The 25,240-nt window shown below is 47.3% G+C and overlaps 1 protein-coding gene across 1 annotated transcript in view; it reads left to right on the forward strand.

The window, feature by feature from the left end:
* slc9a5 (solute carrier family 9 member A5) overlaps window positions 1–24,066 on the forward strand; it is a 55,689-nt gene extending 31,623 nt beyond the window's left edge. The window contains exons 6-16 of the mRNA XM_049601277.1: window positions 1,825–2,045; window positions 3,056–3,258; window positions 13,064–13,153; window positions 13,279–13,349; window positions 13,746–13,872; window positions 14,675–14,766; window positions 15,014–15,140; window positions 16,339–16,488; window positions 17,003–17,072; window positions 18,039–18,167; window positions 18,417–24,066. Coding sequence (XP_049457234.1) covers window positions 1,825–2,045; window positions 3,056–3,258; window positions 13,064–13,153; window positions 13,279–13,349; window positions 13,746–13,872; window positions 14,675–14,766; window positions 15,014–15,140; window positions 16,339–16,488; window positions 17,003–17,072; window positions 18,039–18,167; window positions 18,417–19,012 — 1,876 coding nt within the window. The 3' untranslated portion in view covers window positions 19,013–24,066. The remainder of the gene's footprint in view (window positions 1–1,824; window positions 2,046–3,055; window positions 3,259–13,063; window positions 13,154–13,278; window positions 13,350–13,745; window positions 13,873–14,674; window positions 14,767–15,013; window positions 15,141–16,338; window positions 16,489–17,002; window positions 17,073–18,038; window positions 18,168–18,416) is intronic.
* Window positions 24,067–25,240: the final 1,174 nt, after the last annotated feature.

A 25,240-nucleotide genomic window follows, 5' to 3' on the forward strand; every position in this document is an offset into this window, starting at 1 on the left:
ACCACCACCACAAGGACTAGTACCACCACAGAGACCAGTACCACCACAAAGACCAATACCACCACAAAGACTAGTACCACCACAAAGACCAGTACCACCACAAAGACCACTACCACCACAGAGACCAGTGTGACCAGTTCCCCATTCCCCCAGCTGCTGACGATGAAAGAGGACACAGTGCAGCGTGAACAGTTAAATCAGTTTTATATGAGCTGCAGTAGTTTGATCTCCAGCAGTGCACAAAAACCACCACCACCACCACCACAAAGACCAGTACCACCACAAAGACCAGTACCACCACCACCACCACCACCACCACCACAAAGACCAGTACCAACACAAAAACCAGTACCACCACCACAAAGACTAGTACCACCACAAAGACCAGTACCACCACAGAGACCAGTACCACCACAAAGACCAGTACCACCACCACCACCACCACCACCACAAAGACCAGTACCAACACAAAAACCAGTACCACCACCACAAAGACTAGTACCACCACAAAGACCAGTACCACCACAGAGACCAGTACCACCACCACAAAGACCAGTACCAACACAAAAAACAGTACCACCACCACCACCACCACCACCACCACAAAGACCAGTACCAACACAAAAACCAGTACCACCACCACAAAGACTAGTACCACCACAAAGACCAGTACCACCACAGAGACCAGTACCACACCACCACCACCACCACCACCACCACAGAGACCAGTACCACCACCACCACCACCAAGGTTCAAGGTTGAGCGTCTTCTCCTTGCAACTGCAGCATCCAACAGCTGCTGGATGTCTCGCTGTGTGACTCATGAGAAGCCCAGGCTCGGCCACTTTAAAGTATTTCACTCCTACTTTAACTATATTCTAAGCTAGTGTGAGGAAAGTTGTATCATAAGACCCTGAGGAACGACTCAGTGGTGAGGTTTTTTTAGCCCCGTTCCACCAGTCCCTTTGGAACCAGCAGTCAGCCTTCAGACATGGTCCCTAGACCCTCGGTGTGTTCAGACAGTCCTCTTAAATGTGGGCGGGGTTGTTGTCACTCACTGCTCCGTCCAGCACTCGCTGTATTTCCTCATCAGCGGTGACACAGATGGAAGTCTGCACCTGGTTTATCGTCCACAGAACGAGGCTGCACGCCCACATTTTCAATTTTTGAAAATTCCACACCCACCTGTACCCGTAAAGCTCAGTGCCTGAACCGGCCCGTTATGTTTCAGTCAAAGCTGCACCTGACCCTGACCTGTTTATAGAAGCCCTGCGACCCGCCCCTCACTGTGATCAACCCCCCCCAGGCTCCAGTCCCTCACATGAAGCTGGTTCTCCGTTCTTGAATTGGACGTCTCTTTGACTGGATGGTGGAAACATTCAATCACTGCCAGGTTAGGAAACATGTTAGCATGCTCCTTCCACCACCATCAAACCTCCAAAGGATCCCAACTCCATGTAGGCTGCCACCTCATCCTCGGGCTGCAAAGTGTCATGGCTGGAGTCCTCCACGTCGGTGACCAATGTGACCACGGGGTCAAAGGTTACACTGGTGTCAAAATATTACACACATACTGCACATCTTTTTACTGCACTTTATTATGACAGATTAAAACTATATTGTTGTCCTGACCTGCTGCCCGACTGGAGCTCAGTTTTACTTTACTTACTTTGTGCAGGGTAACCGTCGGGCACCTGACCCGGCGCAGGACTCTGGTACAGAATGCTTCCTAACAAGTTGTTTCATGTTTGGTATCTTGGAGTTGCTCATGAGTTGTCACACAGTTGCTTATGTCTCGTTGTCCCTCCGTCTGTCTGTCCTCAGCATGACCTTCTGTGGTATCGGCGCCAACAAGTACGTAGAGGCCAACATTTCCCAGAAGTCTCGGACCACAGTGAAGTACACGATGAAGACGCTGGCCAGCATCGCTGAGACCATCATCTTCATCTTCCTGGGGATCTCAGCAGTGGACAAGTCCAAGTGGGCCTGGGACACCGGCCTGGTGTCCTGCACGCTCGTCTTCATCCTCGTCTTCAGAGCTGTGGGTCGGTCACTTTCTCCGCTTCCTATTTCACCTCAGACACATCACAGTTCAACACGTTTCCATAGTAATATTATTACTTCCATTAATGTTGTTGTAAGCTACTGTCATTACCTGCATCTCTCTCTCTCTCTCTCTCTCTCTCTCTCTCTCTCTCTCTCTCTCTCTCTCTCTCTCTGTCTCATTGTGTCATATGGATTACTGTTAATTTATCATGCTGATCTGTTCTGTACGACATCTATTGCACGTCTGTCCGTCCTGGAAGAGGGATCCCTCCTCAGTTGCTCTTCCTGAGGTTTCTACTGTTTTTTCCCCGTTAAAGGGTTTTTTGGGGAGTTTTTCCTGATCAGCTGTGAGGGTCATAAGGACAGAGGGATGTCGTATGCTGTAAAGCCCTGTGAGGCAAATTGTGATTTGTGATATTGAGCTTTATAAATAAAATTGATTGATTGATTGATAGAGACAGAATAATAAATGTCCCGTATGTAACTCAGCTGAGCATGATGTCACAGAAAAGAAGAACATCCAAACTGTTAAAATGCTCCTCAGTAATGTGTTCATCATGTATGATGTGTGATGTAAACACATGACAGAGTGAATTATGTCATACCAGCTGATTGGTCGGTGACGCTGGAGGAGCTGCAGCTGTGTGTTTTTCTGTTTCAGCCTCACGTTGTGACATTTCAGCTGCACAGCTGAGCGTTAGTGATGCTGATCACTGATGTTGAATGTGCAGGTTAAAATGTCACGCTGATATCAGACTGAAAAAACCTCCTGTAACCTTTAAGTCTGTCGTCTCCCTCGGCTCCGCCCCCTCCCACTGACTGTCCATCTCACATGGAGACATCTGCATAAAGAGCCTCAGACACATGAACAGTATTAGACATGAATAAATATCTTCAGCTTTACTGTCACCTGACGTCAGAGTCGTGTCACACAAACATCCTCAGCCTGTTTACTTCTGTAAAGCTTCTGATTGGACCATCCTGACCTTTAGTAACCTGTGTGCTGCAGGTGTGGTTGGTCAGACCTGGATTCTGAACCGCTTCCGCCTCGTCCCATTGGACAAGATCGACCAGGTGGTGATGTCGTACGGTGGCCTGCGAGGGGCGGTGGCGTTCGCTCTGGTGGTGCTGCTGGACGGCCAGCAGGTCAAAGCAAAGGATTACTTTGTCGCCACAACGATTGTGGTCGTCTTCTTCACCGTCATGTTCCAGGTAGGAACAACGACACTTGCTGTGCAGAGAAGACGTCGTCAGACTGTTTCACTCTATTTGTTTCTTTGAATGATGTCACAGTGATGACGTGTTAGTGTAATCTGCTAACATGCTAACATTTAGCGTGTAGCTGAGCTCGGCAGTTCTCTCGACTCTGCAGTTCACAGCTAAAGGTCCACTTACTCAGTCTTGATGGAGTGAAGCAGTGTGGTTTCTGCAAAACTTTGAGGCAAGAAATTGGCGGCACAGCAACAGAGTCTCGGTTCATGTTTGATCAGCGCTGCTTCGTTTTACAGTTTGATCTGAGTCTCTGAGAGTGAGGGACCCTTTAAACATTTTCTTTTTTAAGCAAAGTGAAGAGTGAACTGTTTGCATGGATGAGACGTCCAAGATATCTGCAGTTTAGCATTAGCAGTTAGCGTAGCATGTTGATGTTGATCATGTTTGACAAGTTTGACCAGCTGTTGTTGTCACAGGAAACATCAGGGATCAATGTTAGGGTTCATCATCTGGGAACCATGAATATAATAATAATAACTAGAGGGTCACTCAGAGAGCACAGACAGACCAGCGCCAAGGCTGAATGTTTACGAAAGCGAAAGATAATTCAGCTGTAGATCGGATCTGTGATGTCAGAGGTCAGCACACCTGCACGCAATGCACCTGACCCCAGAGGCTGTACCTGCAGGTGACGAGCCCACAGGGCGGCGGCTCCATGTCATTTCTTAAGACTGAGCCCAACCAGGTCCTGATGGTCCAGGGTCCAGCCGCCAGATGCTCGCCAGCTCCCCCCGCCCCCAGGTCCGGCTCCAGAGGGGGAGCCCTGGGCCCTGCATACTGGAACTATGATTTCACAGTGTCATCAGGGTTTCTTTTGTTCTGATTATTACAATAACCTTTATTTAAACAGTGAAGGCCACCGAGAGGACGCTCTCCTCTACGAGGACGCTCTGATTACAGAACATTAAAAACAAAAAAAGCACAAAAATCCCAGCAAACAACAACAAGTAATAAACAACAGAAGAATCTGAAGAACAGTTTGTACGGACGAAGACACCAGAAGAGGAAGAACATCAGTTCATAGATAAACACATTTACACATCTCTGAGTCAAACAGCATTTAAATCTACAGGGTTCTGCAGATTGTTCCAGTTGTGTGCTGTGGAGTGTTTCAGAGCCGGTGTTCTGGGCTCAGTATGAACATGATGGTCGTCAACAACTAAACAGTCCTGACCTGCTGCTGCGTGGAACTGTTCTTAATCACTCATAGTCTGGCCCCTCCTCTGGGACCACTCTGCCTCAGTACCAGGAGCTGTTAGCTCCAGACGACAGGGCTCCAGGATCACAGGGACACACAAACCTTCCCTCCATGTTTAGGTGGAGATTCTTGGAGGGATTTGTGTGTCTGTCCTGTGATCTGGATCTGATCCAGCATATAAAGAGCTCCTCTGTGACCCATGCTGTAGGTCAGTATTCACCCCCTCCACCATGTTTCAGCATGAATAACAGGCCAGCAGTCTGTGCTGTAATCCTGCTGACAGATGAACAAATTAAATCAGATCAGATTTATTTTTAAAGCAAAGTTCTGTACAATAAAATAAAATAGTAAAATAACAGAACATGATAAAAAAAATGTAAAAAACAAAAACAAAAAACATAACAAACCCAAAAACAGAAGCAGAAATAAATGAGTGAAAAAGAAAATAAAGCTCAGAATCTAAAAATAAAATCTGAGACTTCACGAGGCTCTGCAGCTCAGATTTAAACGTGTCCATGTAACGACGGTGTTCATGTGTTGGTCAGATTTTAAAGCTCAATCAAAGACGACACCAAGATTTCTGCTCTGGGTATGAAGGTCCGGGGCCAGGGGCCCGAGGTGGTTTGATTTATCCTGGATGGAGTCGGAGGGGCCAAATAAGATCATCACGTCTGTGTCCCTGTCATTTAACTGAAGACAGAGAAAACATGGCGTCCTCAGCAGAGTCAATAACACCAGTGATATTATCTGACACAGCAAAGTGTTGTGGTTACTGAGCTGCTGCAGCTCTCCACCTTCATGTTGCATAGCAACCACAGTGATGGCATTGTGACCTTTGACCTCCCACAGTGATCAGAGAAACACACTGTGTGTGTGTGTGTGTGTGTGTGTGTGTGTGCAGGAAACATAGTGGAGTCAGTCAGATCATCAGGCCCTATCCTCTGGAGAAGCAACGTCTCAGGATCACCTGAGCACACAGTTCATGTTGACTCACACCGACCACTTTTATTTATTTACCACAATATTTATATTGAACCACCGTAAAATTCAGCTTTTAACATTCATATAAATATAATGTAATGTAAAACTACTGTGCTGATACAGAACCAAGACAGAGACACAAAATAAATACGAACTGACAAAATGCTCCTCTTGTGTTAATAGATGTTAATAGATGTTAATAGATGTTAATAAATGTTCACCTGTATGATGTGAAGCACAGTAAATGCATTAAATACAAACTGTCAACAGCATTTGTAAGAAAAGAAACAAAAGAAGTTTAGAAACGTCACTTTTACAGAAATGATCCAGTTATTTGATCGCCTGATGAATCTGTCACATCATTAATAAAGGGACTGCACATATTCTCACATGTATGTTGATAACACTTTAATATGTCAGTTATGCTTTATAACATCCGTCTCCTCCACTGACCAGTGCTCAGTCTGGAAATGTTTTTCCAAAGTTTCCAGTTTTTGGCGTAAAGAAAGCTGAGCTCTATAAATACTGCTTCATTTCTACTCTGGTTTTGTGTCTCTGGACAAAAAAAGCTCAGTGAGATTCTTTCTGAAATAATCATCAGTTATAACTGAACTGAACATTACTGTCTTCAGACTGAGCACTGCGGTTTGGTTCATTTCACACGTGATGCGTTCAGTAACGTCTTTGTCTCAGTCTGACTGTGTGTCATGTGTCACATATAAAGACAGCAGTGACGTGTTGTTAGCGTGCCGAGGTCGCTGATGGACGACGTGAGTCTGAAACATCCTGAAGAACCAGTGGAGTTCATCTGAAGATGGTTCAGATCTCAGTTTCAGGCCTGAGAAGAAATCTGCAGTGTTTATGTTGAAGACGACCCATTCATCACACACACACACACACACACACACACACACACACACACACACACACTCAGTGTTAAGTATAAACATCCTTTACTTCAAGTTCATTCAGTAGAATGTTTAGTTTAGTTTAATGTACATGTGATGACTGTGTGTGTGTGTGTGTGTGTGTGTGTGTGTGGGAAGGAACTGATGTCAGAGACACATACGCACACAGCTCAGTGAATCAGTGTGTGTTTAAATCTACACATGTAAATACACAATAAATCAGAGACATGAGTTCATGTTGAGGCTGAGAGACTACTGAGGATGAGGATGATGATGATAGATAGATAGATAGATAGATAGATAGATAGATAGAAATTTTGTTGCATTGACTCTGAATAGCAGTTAAAAATACAATTTGTCAAATATAAGAACTGCTCTGTGTACATACAGTTCACAAATCTGCAATAATATATAAAGTTTTAAAAATCAATGGACAGTTCTAGCAGCAGTGTTTGTGTCTCTACAGCCCTTTTTAAACAGGAGTTGTGCAAATTTGCAGGAAAGCCCAATCAGTGTTTTTTCAGCATTGGCAGTATAAAAACAAAATCGGGGAGTGCAGCAAAATGCCGCCTACCTACTTTTGTTTATACAGAATGTGCCTTTTTCGGGGCAATGGGGGGTGTGAGCAAGTAACAAAATGTGTAGCTCAGCGTGTGACGTAAACAGTGACGTGGGAGGGAAGCCGCGGCTGGAGGGTAGTTTGGAGACCATATGCTGCTTTATGAGCCTCTCAAAGCACGTCATCATTATCGGAGTAAGTGCAACGGGGCGGTAGTCATTCAGGCAGGTTATTGTGGACTTCTTGGGCACTGGTATGGTGATGGCTGAAACATGATGGAACAATGACCTGGTTCAGGGAGGTGTTTAAAATGTCCATAAGGAACCGAGGCCAGCTGGTCAGCGTATTCCCTGAGCAGCCGCCCAGGTATCTCATCCAGCCTTCCATATGTCGATGTTCTTCAGGGTCCTGCGGACATCAGCAGTTTCAAAACACAGTGACTGTTCTCCTGGATGGACCTCAAGCCTGCCAAAATGATCATTTAGGTCATCAAGGAAGACCAAGTCATCCTTACAAGACATCTGAGGAGCCTTGTGATTTGTTATGACCTGGGTGCCCTCCCACATCTTCCAAGTGTTGATATGATCCTGGAAGAAACCCTGGATTTTCTGTCCAAAAGCACGCTTTGCTTGTCTTATTGCACGTTTCAGGTTGGAGAGATAGTCTAAGGAGCCGAGGTGAGGCCGAGGTGCTGCTCTGAAAGCCTGCTTGATGTTACTGTAGGCTAGGTCCAATGTATTCTCTCCCTGTGTAGCAAAGTCCACATATTGATGGAAATGAGTGAGGACAGTTTTCATGTTGGCCTGGTTGAAGTCTCCAGCAACAGTAACAACGCCCTCCGGGTGGGTGGTTACTGTGCAGGTCACAGTAATGCTAACCTAAGAAAACTCTCTGCACAGATACAATGGCCTGCATTTCACAGTCAACAACTCTATGTCAGGAGAGCAGTGGCAGGAAGCAATAGTAGCATTATTACACCAGTTGTTGTTTGTGTAAATGCACACGCCACCACCCCGGGACTTTCCAGTCAGCAAAGTGTCTCTGTCGGGCCAGAATGTTGTTAGCCCCGCTAAGCTAACAGCAGCATCAGGTACAAACGAGTTTAGCTGTGTCTCTGTCAGAATTATTGCACAGCAGTCTCTCACCTCCCTTTTTGTTGTTGAATCCAGATATACTCATACTCGTCGTCCTCCGCTTATCCGGGTCCGGGTTGCGGGGGCAGCAGCCTCAGCAGAGAAGCCCAGACAGTCCTCTCCCCAGCCACTTCCGTCAGCTCTTCCGCAGGAACCCCGAGGTGTTCCCAGGCCAGCCGGGTGATGTAATCCCTCCAGCGTGTCCTGGGGCGGCCTCGAGGTCTCCTCCCGGTTGGACATGCCCGAAACACCTCCCAAGGGAGGCGTCCAGAAGGCATCCTTACCAGATGCCCGAACCACCTCAACTGGCTCCTCTCGATGTGGAGGAGCAGCGGCTCTACTCCGAGTCCCTCTCGGATGTCTGAGCTCCTCACCCTATCTCTAAGGCTGAGCCCAGCCACCCTGCGGAGGAAACTCATTTCGGCCGCTTGGACTCGCGATCTAATTCTTTCGGTCACTACCCAGAGCTCGTGACCATAGGTGAGGGTTGGAACGTAGATCGACCGGTAAATCGAGAGCTTCGCTTTCTGGCTAAGCTCCCTCTTCACCACAACGGACTGGTTAAGCGCCTGCATCACTGCTGACGCCACCCCAGTCCGCCTGTCAGTCTCCCGCTCCATCCTACCCTCACTCATGAACAAGATCCCGAGATACTCAAACTCCTCCACCTGAGGCAGGACCTCCCCCCCCGACCTGGAGTGGGAAATCCAGCCTTTCCCAGCTGAGGACCATGGCCTCAGACTTGGAGGTGCTGATTCTCATCCCAGCTGCTTCACACTCGGCTGAGAACCATCCCAGCGAGAGCTGGTGGTCACTGTTCGATGGAGCTCGGAGGACCACGTCATCCGCAAAAAGCAGGGACGAGATCCTCCCGTCACCGAACCTGACACCCTCCACCACTCGGCTGCACCTAGAAATTCTGTCCACAAAAGTTATGAACAGAACCGGTGACAAAGGGCAGCCCTGGCGGAGTCCAACCCTCACCGGGAACAGGTGCAACTTACTGCCAGCCACGCGAACCAGACTCATGCTCCTTCGGTACAGGGACTGGATGGCCCTTAGCAAGGGGCCACCAACCCCATATTCCCGGAGCACCCCCCATAGGATGCCCCTGGGGACACGGTCATAAGCCTTTTCCAAATCCACAAAACACATGTGGACTGGTTGGGCGAACTCCCATGCTCCCTCCAGCACCCTGGCGAGGGTAAAGAGCTGGTCCACGGTTCCGCGTCCAGGACGAAAACCACATTGCTCCTCCTCAATCTGAGGTTCAACTATCGACCGGACCCTCTTCTCCAGCACCCTGGAGTAGACCTTACCGGGTAGGCTGAGGAGTGTGATCCCCTTGTAGTTGGAACACATCCTCTGGTCCCCTTTCTTGAAAATGGGGACCACCACCCCGGTCTGCCACTCCAGAGGCACTGCCCCCGATGTCCACGCAATGTTGCAGAGGCGTGTCAGCCAGGACAGCCCTACAACATCCAGAGCCTTGAGATATCCAGGACAAATCTCATCCACTCCCGGGGCTCCGCCGCCTCGGAGTTGCTTCACTACGTCGGCGACTTCTGCCCCAGAAATTGGACGACCCGCCCCCGAGACCCCCGTCTCTGTTTCCTCACTGGAATACGTGTTGGTGGGATTGAGGAGCTCCTCAAAGTATTCCTTCCACTGCCCGACAATGTCCCCAGTTGATGTCAGCAGCTCCCCACCCCCACTGTAAACAATGTGAGCAAGTTGCCGCCTTCACCCCCTGAGGTGCCGGATGGTTTGCCAGAACCTCTTTGGAGCTGATTGATAGTCTTCCTCCATGGCCTCACCGAACTCCTCCCATGCCTGAGTTTTTGCCTCTGTGACTGCCATTGCTGCGCTCCACTTGGCCCGCCGGTACCTGTCAGCTGCCTCCGGAGACCCACAGACCAACCATGTCTTGTAGGCCTCCTTCTTCAGCGTGATGGCTCCCCTCACCTCTGGTGTCCACCAGCGGGTTCAGGATTACCGCCACGACTGGCCCCAGCGACCTTGCGGCCACAGCTCACAACAGCTGCCACGACAATGGCAGAGCGAAACAAGGCCCATTCGGACTCAATGTCCCCCTCTGCCCTCGGGACACGGTCGAAGCTCTCCCGGAGGTGGAAGTTGAAGATCATCTGGACAGGTTCTTCCACCAGGCGTTCCCAGCAGACTCTCACTGCTCGTTTGGGCCTGCCAGGTCTGCACGGCATCCTCCCCTGCCACCTGATCCAACTCACCACCAGGTGGCGATCAGTTGACAGCTCTGCTCCTCTCTTCACCCGAGTGTCCAGAACATATGGCCACAGGTCAAATGATATGACCACAAAGTCGATCATTGACCTGCGACCTAGGCTGTCCTGGTGCCACGTGCACCGATGGACATCCTTATGTTTGAACATGGTGTTAGATATGGCCAAACTGCGACCCGCACAGAAGTCCAATAACTGACCACCACTCAGGTTCAGATCGGGCAGGCCGTTCCTCCCAGTCACGCCCCTCCAGGTCCCGCTGTCATTGCCCACGTGAGCGTTGAAGTCCCCCAACAGAACAATGGATTCCCCGGTCGGGGCACTGTCCAGCCCCCTCCCAGGGACTCCAAAAAGGGTGGGTACTCTGAACTGTTGTTCGGCGCATAAGCACAGACAACAGTCAGGACCCGTTCCCCAACCCGAAGGCGCAGATGTAAGTCCATTTTATTTTCCAAGGAGCGGACATGCGATAGGAGAACAGATGGAATTGGTATCCTCCATGGGTTAGCCTTTAGCCTAGTCGTTAGCTCACCTCGACAACCGCGCTTCCGTCTCCTGTGGCGTAACCTCCATCCCCCTCCGTAGTGGCTGGGTCCTCCCGTGGGAGCAGTCCAAGGTAATGCAGGCGTTCCTCCAGTGCCATGTCTACATAATCTGTACCGCTTGACTGTTGTGATTCCAGTAAGGACTTACCATCATACATTAGCTCGCCTTCAACTGGTTGCAAGTTATAATGGCGGGTTGTAGCAAATGTAACTCTACAGAGAGCCAGTGCTGCTGCAGCCAAACAGGGCGTCACTTTCAATGGCACTGCACTTCTGTTTCTGTTTCTACAGTAGCCCAGAATGGACAAATCTATTTATTCTCTGTCAATCCATTTATTGATTAATGGACTAATGATTTCAGCTGCAGGTGTGTATATTTTTATTTTTTTTGTGTGTGTAAAAAATTTAAATGTGTAAAATACCTCAATCTGAAAACACTAACAGATACCTGAGATCAGAGCTGCTCTCTGTGTCTGTGAGAGCAGCTGTTATGAAGCTTCAATGAGCTCTGAGTGTTTGTGGTGAAGACTGCAGGTTATTATCTTCACTCCGACTGACTTTAACTGGATCAAATCCAACAGACCTAAAGATTAATATCTGCTGTAGAGTTTATATACTCTGACTGTAGAGGTTATACACTCTGACTGTAGAGTTTATATACTCTGACTGTAGAGGTTATACACTCTGACTGTAGCGTTAATATACTCTGACTGAAGAGTTAATATATTCTGACTGTAGAGTTTATATACTCTGACTGTAGAGGTTATATACTCTGACTGTAGAGGTTATACACTCTGACTGTAGAGTTTATATACTCTGACTGTAGAGGTTATACACTCTGACTGTAGCGTTAATATACTCTGACTGAAGAGTTAATATACTCTGACTGAAGAGTTAATATATTCTGACTGTAGAGTTTATATACTCTGACTGTAGAGGTTATATACTCTGACTGTAGAGGTTATACACTCTGACTGTAGAGTTTATATACTCTGACTGTAGAGGTTATATACTCTGACTGTAGAGGTTATACACTCTGACTGTAGCGTTAATATACTCTGACTGAAGAGTTAATATATTCTGACTGTAGAGTTTATATACTCTGACTGTAGAGGTCATATAGAGTGTTTTTGTTCTATTACCATCCATTCATTCAGGTGTGTGTGTGTGTGTGTGTCAGCTCCTGCCCACATCCATAATCATTCTGATGATGCCTAAACAAGGAATGAATGAATGAATGAATGAATGAATGAATGAATGAATGAATGAATGAATGAATGACTTTATTTTGAACCAAAAATAAAAACGAACATAATAAAAAAAACAACACAACGATAAGAGTTTCTGTAAAGGAGTAGGTCGAAGTAAAACCTATATGTCCCACCCCTTTCTTACATTTTTTTCTTTTAACACATGAATTATTTCAACAAATGCCCAAATTTATTTACAACTCATATAAAACTATCCCTCCTCTATTTACCACCCAATTGATAAATAAATGAAACACCCAGTTTATTTACACTAGATCAATTCCTCTCTACCCCAGAAGTTGTGTGTTGGGTTGCACAGGAACTGTGAGATTCCAATAATCCCAATGCGTCCTCCAACAGGAACACTGTCACTGTCACATAAAACATGGGGTCGTATTCACAAAGTTTCCTCCTTCCTCCTCCTACCCTGAGTGGTTGGGGGGTTCGGTGCCTTGCTCAAGGGCACCTTGACAGTGCCCAGGAGGTGAACTGGCCCCTCTCCAGCCACCAGTCCACGCTCCATATTTTGGTCCGGACGGGGACTCGAACTGCCGACCCTCCGGTTGCCATCCCAAGTCCCTATGGACTGAGCTACTGCCGCTGATCATCAGCTGATCTGTGTCTGTCGTCACATCACAGTGAACATGACCCTGATTTACACTCTGCAGAAATCCTCTCATTTGTGAAGCTGTAAACTTACTGGAGAGGTGACGATTAGCAGCTGATTCATTTTCTGTCATCAGTTGATGAACTTATTTTTCCAGCTGTTCAGTTTATGTGTTGAAAAAGAAAGAGACCTGAAGTCAGTTCCTGTTTCTTCTTCTTCACCTCATCATTATCATCATCATCATCAGTCAGGTGTCTGATAACTGCCTGTCTGTCTGTCTGTCTGTCTGTCTGTCTGTCTCAGGGTCTCACCATCAAACCTCTGGTGAAATGGCTCAAAGTTCCTCGATCCACCAGCAGGAAACCGACCATCAACGAGGAGATCCACGAGAGGGTTGGTTCACTTCCTCTTCTTCTTCTTCATCTTCTTCAGTCTCATCTATTACTGCAGATCATCCTCAGATCACACTGGAGACATCTGCTCATATGCTGTTTGTTTGTTTGTTTGTTTGTCTACAGGCCTTTGACCACATCTTGACAGCAGTGGAGGACATTGCAGGACTGCAGGGGTACCATCACTGGAGAGACAAGTGAGTTCATCACACTCATATTATCCTGATGTCTTATATTATATCTGAATATAACAGCATTTTAATATGATAATAACATCATATAAACATCAGACTGAAGTCACAGTGATGTCATGTTACGCTGTAATAAATCCTACACAGATAGAGACAGATATTCAGACTGGACGATGTGTCATTACTGTAATGACTGACAGTGAACAGCAGGTGGAGCTCCTCCTTCACCTGGTGATGAGACAGAGTGACGACTCCTCACTGAGCCGTCTGATGTCACACTGAGAACTTCTATCTTCTTACCTGAGCAGGAAACAATCACAGCTCCTGATTTCAAAATGGCTGCCTCCAAACATCTGTGCGTGTGTGTGTGTGTGTGTGTGTGTGTGTGTGTGTGTCCATCAGGTGGGAGCAGTTTGATAAGAACTATCTCAGTAAGCTGCTGCTGAGGAAGTCTGTGTACAGGAAGAGTGAACTGTGGGAGGCCTATCAGAAGATCAACATCAGGGACGCCATCAGTGTCATCGACCAGGTAGGACAGAGGAGGGAGGAGATAGGAAGGAGGAGGGAGGAGGGAGGAGATAGGAAGGAGGAGGGAGGAGGGAGGAGATAGGAGGGAGGAGGGAGGAGATAGGAAGGAGGAGGGAGGAGGGAGGAGATAGCAGCTCAGCGGACTCTGTGTGGACCAACAGTTTGACTGTTATAACTGATGACAGACAGTTTGACTGTGAGCAGCTGATGTCAGTGTCACCTGACAAGAGGCGGAGCCTAAAACAACAACCTTTCATGACCTGACAGGTTGAAACCCGAGTTAAAGTTGAAGGTCACAGTGAGCACAGACTCACTGCTTCTCTTCTGATGAGCCCCTTCAACACTTCCTCTTTAAGGCAGGAACTTTACGCTGTTACTCTGCCTCGCCGTTCTGTATAAAAAGTGCGATCATAGAGTGAGGGGGCAGAGTCGACTCACCTTTAAGATGGCGGCAGAGGCAGTAACAGTGCCAAGAAAACAGCTGTTAGCAGTTAGCGGCTAACTCAAAGAAGAAGAACAGCAGCTGTTAGCAGTTAGCGGCTAACTCAAAGAAGAAGAACAGCAGCTGTTAGCAGTTAGTGGTTGCTGGTTCTGTTTGAAAATAAAAAGGCAGAGCTTGGTAGCAGCTCTGTAGCACCATCTCTGTGTAAAAAAGGATACTGACAGAAACATCCTGGAAAAGGTTTGGAGGATTCTGGGAAATGTGGTCATCAAGTGGAGACACAGTAAGAATGAGAGGATGCGTTTAACCTTTAACCTTTGACATTTGACCTGTGTGTGTGTGTGTGTGTGTGTGTGTGTAGGGGGGGAACGTCCTGACCTCAGCCAGATTGTCTCTGCCCTCGATGGCCAGCAGAGCCTCGTTCCCTGAAGTCACCAATGTCACCAACTACCTGTGAGTCACATGACTGTCTTCATCAGTTACATGACCTTATTTAACCTTATAAACCTTATAAACCTTAGACCTTATTTTAAAAAAATCAAAAACAGGAGTTATAGTTCAACTGTTTGGCCATGACAAAAACCCGGCGCACTTCCTGTGGGCCTGACGTGGAGCCTGAACTGTCTTGGCTTTGTTTTATTAGCACCATGCTAACTGTGTGTTGTTGACGTGTTATTGACGGGTTGTTGACATGTTCCAGGCGTGAGAACGGCAGCGGTGTGTGTCTGGACCTTCAGGTGATCGATAACGTCCTTGGAGCCAAAGTAGAGGAGGACATGGAGACGCATCACGTTCTGGCAGGGAACCTGTACAAACCCAGGAGACGGGTAACACACACACACACACACACACACACACACACACACACACACACACACATGCGCACACACTGACATTTTAAAATGTAAAGACAATGATTTAAAGACATTTTAAGGGTCCTTGGAGACGTTCTTTGGGTCGTTGAGGACACTGAGTCCTTGAGCAGGTTCAGTTGACCACAGAGGAAGTTCAGGTCTTCACTGAGGTCAGAGGTCGTACTGAAGAGGTTCAGGAAGCCTGAGACGTCCTTGAAAATGTCCCTGGTGTCTTTCAACAGGTTCTAGTGGGCTTGTAAAGAAGTTATTGGGGTCCTTGAGAACCAGTCAGACACACACACTCCCCCAATCCCAAATGGATCCCTTACAGACCCGTTGACTCAAGCCCTAAGCCCTTACAGACCTAGGACCAATTCCATTTCTTCCACTTAGCCCTTGTCTTGGCCCTTCCCCTTGGGTTTGCACGTTCATGTGAGGGGAAGTGGTGTCCCAACTCTCTGTCAGGTTAGCTCTTAACCTGACGGAGAATTGGGACACCACTTCCTGAACTGAATTGGTCCTAGGTCTGTAAGGGCTTAGGGCTTGAGTCAACGAGTCTGTAAGGGATCCATTTGGGACTGGGGGACTGTGTAACAGAACAGGGTCCTTACAGAGAGTCCTGGGAACCTCAAGAAGGTTTGTAAAGGTTGTAGGAGTCCTTGGAGAGCTTTAAGGGAACTTAGGTTTTTTCAAGGACTAGAGGGGTCCTTTGAGAGCATTTTGATTTTCCAGGGGCCTCTCAGAAGCCTACGGGGGTCAGAAACAGAAAAGGAGGAGGTGCTGTCAGCAGGAGGAGCACTGGCTGGAGAGGAGGCTCCTCTAGAGGAAACAAAACTTTGTTATTTTGAAGATTTCAGAGTTGAAGTTGTTTGTTGGAGGGGCGTTGATAGGGTAGTGGATAGTGCCGGCGCCCCATATACAGAGGCATCGCCTCGCTGCAGCAGCCGCAGGTTTGAATCCGGCTCGCGGCCCTTTGCTGCATGTCAATCCCCACTCTCTCTCTGTCTCCCCATTTCACTCTCTGTCCTGTCATTAAAGGCAAAAGCCCACAAAAATAATCTTTAAAAAAAAAAGTTGTTTGTTGGAGTACAAACTGATGAAATACCATCAACAGGCGTCTGTGCTGATATCTGTGTTGTGACGTGTCGTGCCATGTGTGGTGTCCCTCCAGTATCAGTCCCACTACAGCCGTCACTTCATGCCTCTGGGGGAGAAGGAGCGTCAGGACCGGGAGGTGTTTCAGAGGAACATGAAGAGCCGCATGGAGACGTTCAAATCCACCCGACACAAACGACACAAGAAGGAGAGGAGCCTGAAGAAGGTCAGAGACACTCACCACATGTTCATGATGGCGTCACAGCGTCGTCACAGAGCTGACGGCAGGTTGATCAGTGTGGCGAGTTTTAAATGTGAAGCAGGTCAAACTGTGACATCATCACTGATGAGTCTGATTGAGACAGAACACTAAACACAGAGAAACTATGAAGTCTGAAGAAATAAACTCAGATTATTAGAAGTTAATCATGAGCTGCTTCATGAGACAGAACCAGAGCTGATCTGATGGAAGACGTAAACATGACTCAGTGAGGGGGTCGCAGGGGTCAGAGGTCAAAGCAGAGTGATTTCAGTCAGTAAGGTGTCCTCACACACACTCACACACACACACACTCACACACACACACACAGAGGTCTGCTCTGACTCTACAGAGCGTCTTTAATTAGACGTGGATCATTTTCTTTGCTCTGTGATGAGAGACACAACGCGGCGCTGATTGAAGGTGCTGCTTCCTGTTATGGCTGCAGCTTCACTGATGTGTTTATTCTGCTTCCAACAGCGCCGAGGATCTGACGCCAAGGAGGACAGCAGCGACAAACCCAGACGCAACGTCAGCTGGCAGGACAAGAGTAAGTACAGACGCACAGACATCAGACAGCTGTGAGCTCGTCTCTCTGCTCACACTCAGACTCACAGGACTAAACTCAGAATCCTGTTCATCAGTTTCACTCACAGGCGAGACACTTTAAAGATATTCATCACGGGGTGTCGGTAGCGTGGTGGATAGTGCTGGCGCCCCATGTACAGAGGCAATGCCTCGCTGCAGCGGTCGCAGGTTCGATTCTGGCTTGTGACCATTTCTGCATGTCAGTCCCCACTCTCTCTCTCTTTCATCTCCGTTCACTCTGTCCTGTGCAATAAAGGCAAAAAAAAAAGATATTCATCACTTTTATGACACATTAAAACAGTTTGTTAAAATCACAGAGATGAAGATGAACCTCCTGAGACGAGGAAGAGGAGTCTATAGAGGAGACGCCTCCCTCTGTCCTCACACCTTCACTCACACACATTCAGACCTATCTGATTTATCATTAATGGAGCATGTTCAGTGGTTCAACAGTGAAGTTTTGGTCTATAAGAAATACAGAGAGGCAGAGCATGGAGAAGATTTGAACCTTAAAACCTAATAAATGAAGTCTATGTATGAATAAATAAACAGAATAACTCAGTGAGGTGAAAACAGTTCACTGTCCACATGTTCACTTCTCACCTGACAGACAGGAAATCACCGCACAGGACTGACTCCAGACATTTAAATGGAAACATATACTGAGATAAAGACAGACCTTTGAACTCTAATGTCTCACTCTACAGAAACAAAAGTACCTGAAAATATAAAATATGATTTAATAAAGTCACATGATGGTGTTTATGATGTCGGCTCAGACACTTCCTCATCATCCTGACGGAGATTCCTCACATGTAGACGCAGATCACGTCTCCTGGATCAGCCGCTAACGTTATCAGCGCGTGTAGTGATGTCACGTGAGGTAATGTGAGGTAACGTGTGTACTGATGTGTGTGTGTGTGTTCAGACCCAGTGGTGGTCCCTGTGGAGTCAGAGGAGGAGAAAGGTGAACATTCAGACCCTGAAAAGGACGAAGACGTCGGCATCACCTTCATCGCTCGCAAGGTAGAGACGCCAAAACAACGACCCACATCAGGTGAGAACACACACACACACACACACACACACACACACACACACACACACACACACACACATTGATTAAGTTGACAGACCAGCGGCTGCTCCTCACAGCTCTGCTCCAGTCACCAGTAACCTCCTCCTGCTGGAATCAATGGCCTCTAAATAAAACTTTTCTTTCTCAGTCTTGCAGCGACACATCTGTGTGTGTGTGTGTGTGTGTGTGTGTGTGTGTGTGTTCTAACTGTCCTGTGTCCTCTGTCAGTTCCTGCAGCTCTGGAGGGGGTTCAGAGTCCATCAGCTGGCCCCTCCTCCCCCCCCAGTGCAGACAGCCACCTGCCGTGGAAGGGCGGCGTGGGTTCTCCTCCCCCCTGCGTCTCCGTGGAGGCCACAAAGATCATCCCTGTGGACCTGCAGCAGGCCTGGAACCAGAGCATCTCCTCCCTGGAGAGCATCTCCTCGCCGCCCGCACACACGGAGCCCGTACACCCCCGTGTCAGCGCCCTCTCCAGGCTGGGAGGCCCCCGCCCGGCCTCCTACACCCCACCAGGCAGCGCGGCGGGCAGCATGGCAGGCAGCACCTCCTCCATTGGAGCTCAGGTGTCGCAGGGCTCCTTCAGCTTCCCAGAGAAGAAGAAGAAGGAGGAGGAAGAAGAGGAGGAGGAGGGAGCGCTGCAGGAGATGCAGCCGCTCATGTCGTCTCAGAGGCCCCCCGGCTCCCTGCCCCCACCCCCACCACCGCCAGGCTCCGCCCTCGGCTCAGGGAGGAGGAGGAACCCCTGCGTCTACCTGAGGAGCCTGGTGACAGTGCCGCCGCCTGGCAGCAGCGAGCCGCACAGCCGAGGCCCCACCCAGCTGTAACAGATCCCACATCAGTCAAACATCTGACGCCTGCAGAGCGGACTGCAGGACGCCATCACTGCAACACACACATACACACACACACACACATATACACATATATACACACACACAGACATCAGGCGGCCCGTCACATCGTCCAATCAGAAAGCAGCTCCCTGCGTCTCCTCTCAGCTTCACAGTGTCACTCTGATGGTGGGTTATGTGACCCTCCTGCAGTCCGAGTCAGCTTAAAGGTTTACTCTGCACCACCCGTCCATCAGTCTGTCCATCAGTCTGTCCATCAGTCTGTCCATCAGTCTGTCCGTCAGTCTGTAAACACCATCATCAGTGAACGTCAGCCTCTTGATCTGGAGCTTTGTCCACTCGTGTTTTTCCCGATACATTTGTGTTTATCCTGCACTCTCTGTGATTTTCAGAGCTTTCTCTGCTTCCTGCTGTGTACGCTCTGACACCTGCTCATTAACTTGTTATAAAGTCCTGATGTCACCTGAGCTGGTTGTATGACTCCGCCTACCAGTCCACCCCATGGTTGTGTGACTCCGCCCACCAGTCCACCCTGTGGTTGTATGGCTCCGCCCACCAGTCCACCCTGTGGTTGTATGACTCCGCCCACCAGTCCAGTGTCTCTGACAGTCTCCATCCATGTCAGTGAAAACATGGATGCTTCACACACAGAAGATCTATACAATCAGCACAGTTTCAAGATTAGAGTCACCAATTCAGTATCTGACCAAATGTCTCCCCTTCTGTTCCTGAGATATGACGTTAAAACATGATGATGTCACAGTCAAGCTGACCTTTGACCTTTTGACCTTCATTTTTTCATCCTGTTAGACATTTGAGTCAAGTTTGGTCAGAATTAGTGAATGAATTCTTCAGTTATGGACAAACATGTTTATGTTTGAGTTTATCTGAGTCCCTCGAGGCCCTCTTGAGATTGAGATGGATGTAAGGTCACAGTGAACTCTGACCTTTGACTGCCAAAATCTAATGAGTTTATTCTTGAATCAAAGTGGACGTTTGTGCCATATTTGAAGAAATTCCCTTGAGGTCCTGAGATATTGTGTTCACAAGACAACCTGAAAACAGAATGCCTCCGGCTGCGTCTGTTGATGGTACAGTACATTTACAAAAAAAAAAAAAAAAGCACAAACAACGTTGACAACGAAAAGTTGAGCTTGAAATTGAACAATATATAAAAGCTCATCAGTTTAAAGTTACTTAATTGTATAAATATATATAAGAACAAAACAAATGTACATATTTAAACCTGACTACAATAATTAAACATCAGATAACAGTAACAGTGCCATTAACCAGAGGTGGGGGACTCGAGTCACATGACTTGACTCAAGTCAGACTTTGAGCCGCAAATTTGATGACTTGAGACTTGACTAACAGGATCAAAGACTCGACTTGACTTTGACTTGGTATTCATGACTTGTCACAAATGACCTGACAAGTATTGACTTTTTTTATGATCAGTAATTTTTATTGTTTTCTTTTGAGCAGAAAAAAACATCAGATCAGCCTTCATCATATAAAAACTACAAAAATGTGATTTAAGGACTGAAGAGGCTCCACAGCTGTGTGGTCAGATAGAAGACAAAGCTGACACAAACTGACTGAAACAAAATCAACAAAACTAAGAAATAAAAATAAATAATTAAAAAAGTAAATACATCAAACAATCACTGGCAGACGTGTTAATAACTGAGTGTCACATGACACAAGTCTAAATGATGTTCAAGGGTCTGAGTCTATATGTCATATAGATACATCAGGGACTTTTATAGAAGGAGATGTGATATGTCTTCACCTGACTGACGAGCCTGAAGGAGACGAGTCTGGAATTTTAATTAAATATTTGCATTTTTCTAGATCTTAAGAAGTTACATTGTGTCTTTGAATCATCAGGTGATTTCTAATGTGTGTACAAACCTGACGACCTGTTAGGACGCAGCCGACCAGCAGAGGTCAACACACAAGGCAGCTATCAGAGGGGGCGGGGCCAAATATAATAAAGTTAGGATTTGAGGATTGAGGTGTCGACGACGATAATAAGAGACCAGCTGTATGCTAACGTCACTGATACGACCACCACAACATCGACTGCTGCAGCAAGCCAACACGCCGTCTGTGGTCATTTTGACTTGACCAGCTGACTTCACTACAAGCTGATTGGCTGTTGAAACAGGTGACGTGCTTTAAAACCAGCCGCCGGCCATTTGACCAGCTGAGTGTCAGGTGACATCATCAGCTGGTTTGAGTCCAGCTCAGACCGGTCAGTTCACACTGCTGACACTTTGCTCTGTGACGTTCTAAAACAGTTTCATCTCGTCACCAATCTTTGGTCTGAACTGGACTTCAGACTTAAGACTTGAGACTTGCACACGTATGACATGCAGCCACCTCTGCTAATAATGGCAACATACATTTTGTGTCAGGATCAATAATGATCTCCAATAACTCTGCAGAGGCTCTGCAGACAGACATTTCTGTGTTCTCTCTTTAGGAGCAGCTGAGACCGTCTCTACGATAAAAAAAATCACCATGGTCCACCTTAACAGTCCACCTTAAATGAGCCTGGCCAGGTTCTAGTCGGAGGCTAGCTTCAGGGCTAACGTCCGTCACTGTAGCAGGTGATGACAAACAGGAACTTGTAGCATTTATTATTTGACAAACAACGTGAACGGTTCACACACTTTAACTTTACTCTGTCTGCTCGGCTCGCTGCAGCATCGCTGTCACACACACACACACACACATACACACACACACACACACACACGTTTTACCGCACAGATTTGCTATGTAAACAATCTGACATCAAAATGAGGCATCAAAATCTGCGCTGTGATTGGCTCCTGTAGGTACAGGTCATTAAGGAACCAGCACCCACCTGTCACTGAGAGCAGGTCATCAGTGATGGTTACTGCTGTATCAGTGTGCTTTTAGGAAACTGGTGCAGAGTACATCTTTAACATGTGACTGCAGGGGTCAGAGGTCACCTTCTCGTCCAATCACTGCTGCTGTACATCACCAGCTCTCGAGGGAAGATTAATGCACACACAACAGACAGGTGACGTCTTTTTAACCCTTATTTTATACATCTGATGACATTTTGTCTGTAACTTTAATCATCAGAGAGACTTGAGGAAATATTTGTCCTCATTCGGTCGTTGAGTCCATCGGCCCGACACGTCCCGCTGACAGAATCAGCCTCACACTGCTGCTCGTCTGTACGTCGTCATAGGAGAAGATAAACAGTGTAGCACTGATCATATCTACAATCAATACAATGTAATCAATCATGTGCTGGAGGGGGAAACTGACTGATGATGACTGTTCATTTCAAACATGTTACTGACACACGGTACAATGTGTTGTGATGATGATCCTTCAATGGAGGTCAGGCTGACAGTGAGCCTCACCTGCTTCACTCTGAGCTGATGAACCCTCTCACCTGTATTTATCCCATCAGAGCTTCTCATTTAAATCTGAAATGTATTTTATAAAGCTGCAGATATCTTAGATCTACAGAGGAGTTTATTTTGAACGACCAAAGTGTGTAAAAAGGAGCATAAGAACATTTATACAGTGTGTATCTGTCTATAACTGCCTTACTCTGCTGCGTGTCCATCGTCCTGTGTGTGTGTGTGTGTGTGTGTGTGTGTGTGTGTGTGTGTGTGGGTGTATTACTCCACCAGCAGGCTGTGCACGTCTCTTTACTTTCACTCTGTCGCCTTGTTTTGCCAAAGAATGTGTTCGCCTTAATGTCAGAGCTGCTTTCACACACACTGCTGCTGCAGGTCACTGCACACACACAATTCAACCAATCAGAGACAGACGCAGTGTCTCAGTCCAATGCTCGCATCATGACATCACACGTTCCTGTGCTGATGCTGTTAAAGCTTGGGAGGCAGAAATCTCATAAAGGCGGAAAAAATCATCAGAATTAAATAATCCTCCTGCAGCTCCTCCCTCTCTGCCCGCGCTTCGTACAGTCACCCAGCGTTTCCCACCTGATTTGTTTAATCTTATCTCATTCTCTGCACCCCTCTCTCTCTGTTTATCAGACCACAGATGAGACAAGAATTAGCTGCTAGCTCCGCCCACGCTCCCTCCGCATCACTGGGACTGCTTCGGCTCAAATTCAGCCAGCTCAAACCCTCCAGCACCGGGTGTCACAGCAGGCTGGTGTCCAGCAGCAGCATCAGGTCTAACCTGTGTAACAGCAGCAACAGAAAGTTTGCTGATCTGGTGGGGAGGCGGGGCTGTCCGGTCCCTCAGAGCTGGGGTTTGATCTGACTGGAGGTCAGTCTCTGGAGCTGCTACCTGCTCTCCTCCCAGCGAGGTGGTCTGTGGTGGCAGAGAGTGAGGCGGAGGACACACTGGGATTGGAGGCTCTAGCTAACGTTAGCTACGTAAACATGAGTCTTCAGCTCCAGTTAGCAGAAGGTTAAACTAGTGCGATGCTGTGATGCTAAAAAAATGTATCCATGTCTCTTTTGCCACGTAAGTCGATGGGAAAAAGTTTTTCTGCGCTGCAGGGTGTCACGTGACGGACTAGGGAGCTGTAATTCTACTGTTTGGCCACCATGAAAATTGGCTTCAAAGCTTGACGCACATCTGCTTGTGTGGTACAGCCAATAGGAATGCTGTCTCTCTGAAATGACCTGTGATTGGACAGAGTCTCCTGAAAACAAGAGGAGGAGCAGGAATCAGGTTTTCTCTCACTGAGTTACAATATGATCAAAGGTTGTTATGGGATTTTTGCCAAATGATGCCAAAACTAAACTGCCTACCCCAGCTTTAAAGGAGAAATACTGCTCATGTTGCATTCAGGTCATGTGGGACAGAAGATGTTTGTGATTGTTTCCAGCTGTCAGACTCAGTACTGCAGAATTTAGCTCTCTGACAGTCTCACTGTCTCATTATCTGACTCATATTGGTATCAAAACAAAAGAAACACAAATATTGGCTCCACGTATTTCAAAGTAACTCTACCTCACTGCCGAAACACTCTGCGGAGAGATGACTGAATGTACGTACCCGTCAGATCTGTCAGGAAAAATCCAACTTCCCAGTCTTAATTGTGACTTGGATCGAATACGCTGATTCTGAAAACTTCCACATGACATGAACGCGTCACAGAGTAGCATGTACCTATGAAGAAGTCCTTCCCTGTGTAAAGAAATTCAGAATGCTGTATACTGTAATGATCAGTGTTTTGTTTTCAGAGCTCTGTTTCTGCAGCAATAAGAGTCCATGCTCCCTGTCCCTCCACAGGTCACTGCGGCCTCAAACAGCTCTGTTAGCTCTGTTAGCCCTGTTAGCCCCGTTAGCTCTGTTAGCCCTGTTAGCTGCTGTGGCTTTAACCTCCTGATGAACTTGAGTATTGATTTGTGGGTGGAGTGAATGTTGAGCTGGTGCAGCAGGCTGTTTGTGTGTCGTGTCTTTGTCGTGGCCTCTTTGTGCAGCAGTGACTGAAACAACAGACAGAAACATGCCGCTGCTTGCACAGAGGCCGTTCTGCTCATGAGATACTTGAACTGACACCAGACCAGTCGTGAGGAGGGGTTAACCGTCTGGTTCCACCACAGAGACCTGAATGTGTTTCATCCAGCTGTCGGCGTCAGTGTGGCTCTTTAATCACTCTGTATTTGAACACACAGACACAGGAATGTGCTGCTGTCTTTGTCTCATCTGTGATTCAGGTCGTCGTGTGGAAAATTGAATGAAACTAATCTGTCTTTGTGCCAAATATCTGTCAGCGTCGGCTTCTGCCCAGAGAACTACAAGTCAATAAACGTGAGGTGTGTTTTTCTGAATGAACTCGGCTGACTGTGTTTTTACTGCTTCCTGCTTTAGTGTGAACCAGCTCAACAAACTGTGGGGTCAACCCAGTCTCTGAGAATGTTGGCATTGTACATTTCTGCAAACCACAAATATGTCACATTTCTACACGTCATATCAAATCAGCATTTCTAAAGTGACGAAGTATCTGAGCTGAGTCGTCAGGAGGTGGAGGGGATGGTGGACGGTGTGACACGTTGGTGTATCAGCCTGCCAAGCTGCAGACACTTTTCAACACCAACAAACTACAGAAACTTTGGGATTTTATTGATTCGTTGTTGTTTGGCGGCTTTTAAGCCCCTACACGTGGGTATTTTTTAATCGACCCATGGCTGTTTTTTTAGCAGCTTTTTAGCCCTCAGAACT

The sequence above is a fragment of the Epinephelus fuscoguttatus genome, linkage group LG2 (assembly GCF_011397635.1).
Source record: "Epinephelus fuscoguttatus linkage group LG2, E.fuscoguttatus.final_Chr_v1".
NCBI classification, from domain to species: Eukaryota; Metazoa; Chordata; class Actinopteri; order Perciformes; family Serranidae; genus Epinephelus; species Epinephelus fuscoguttatus.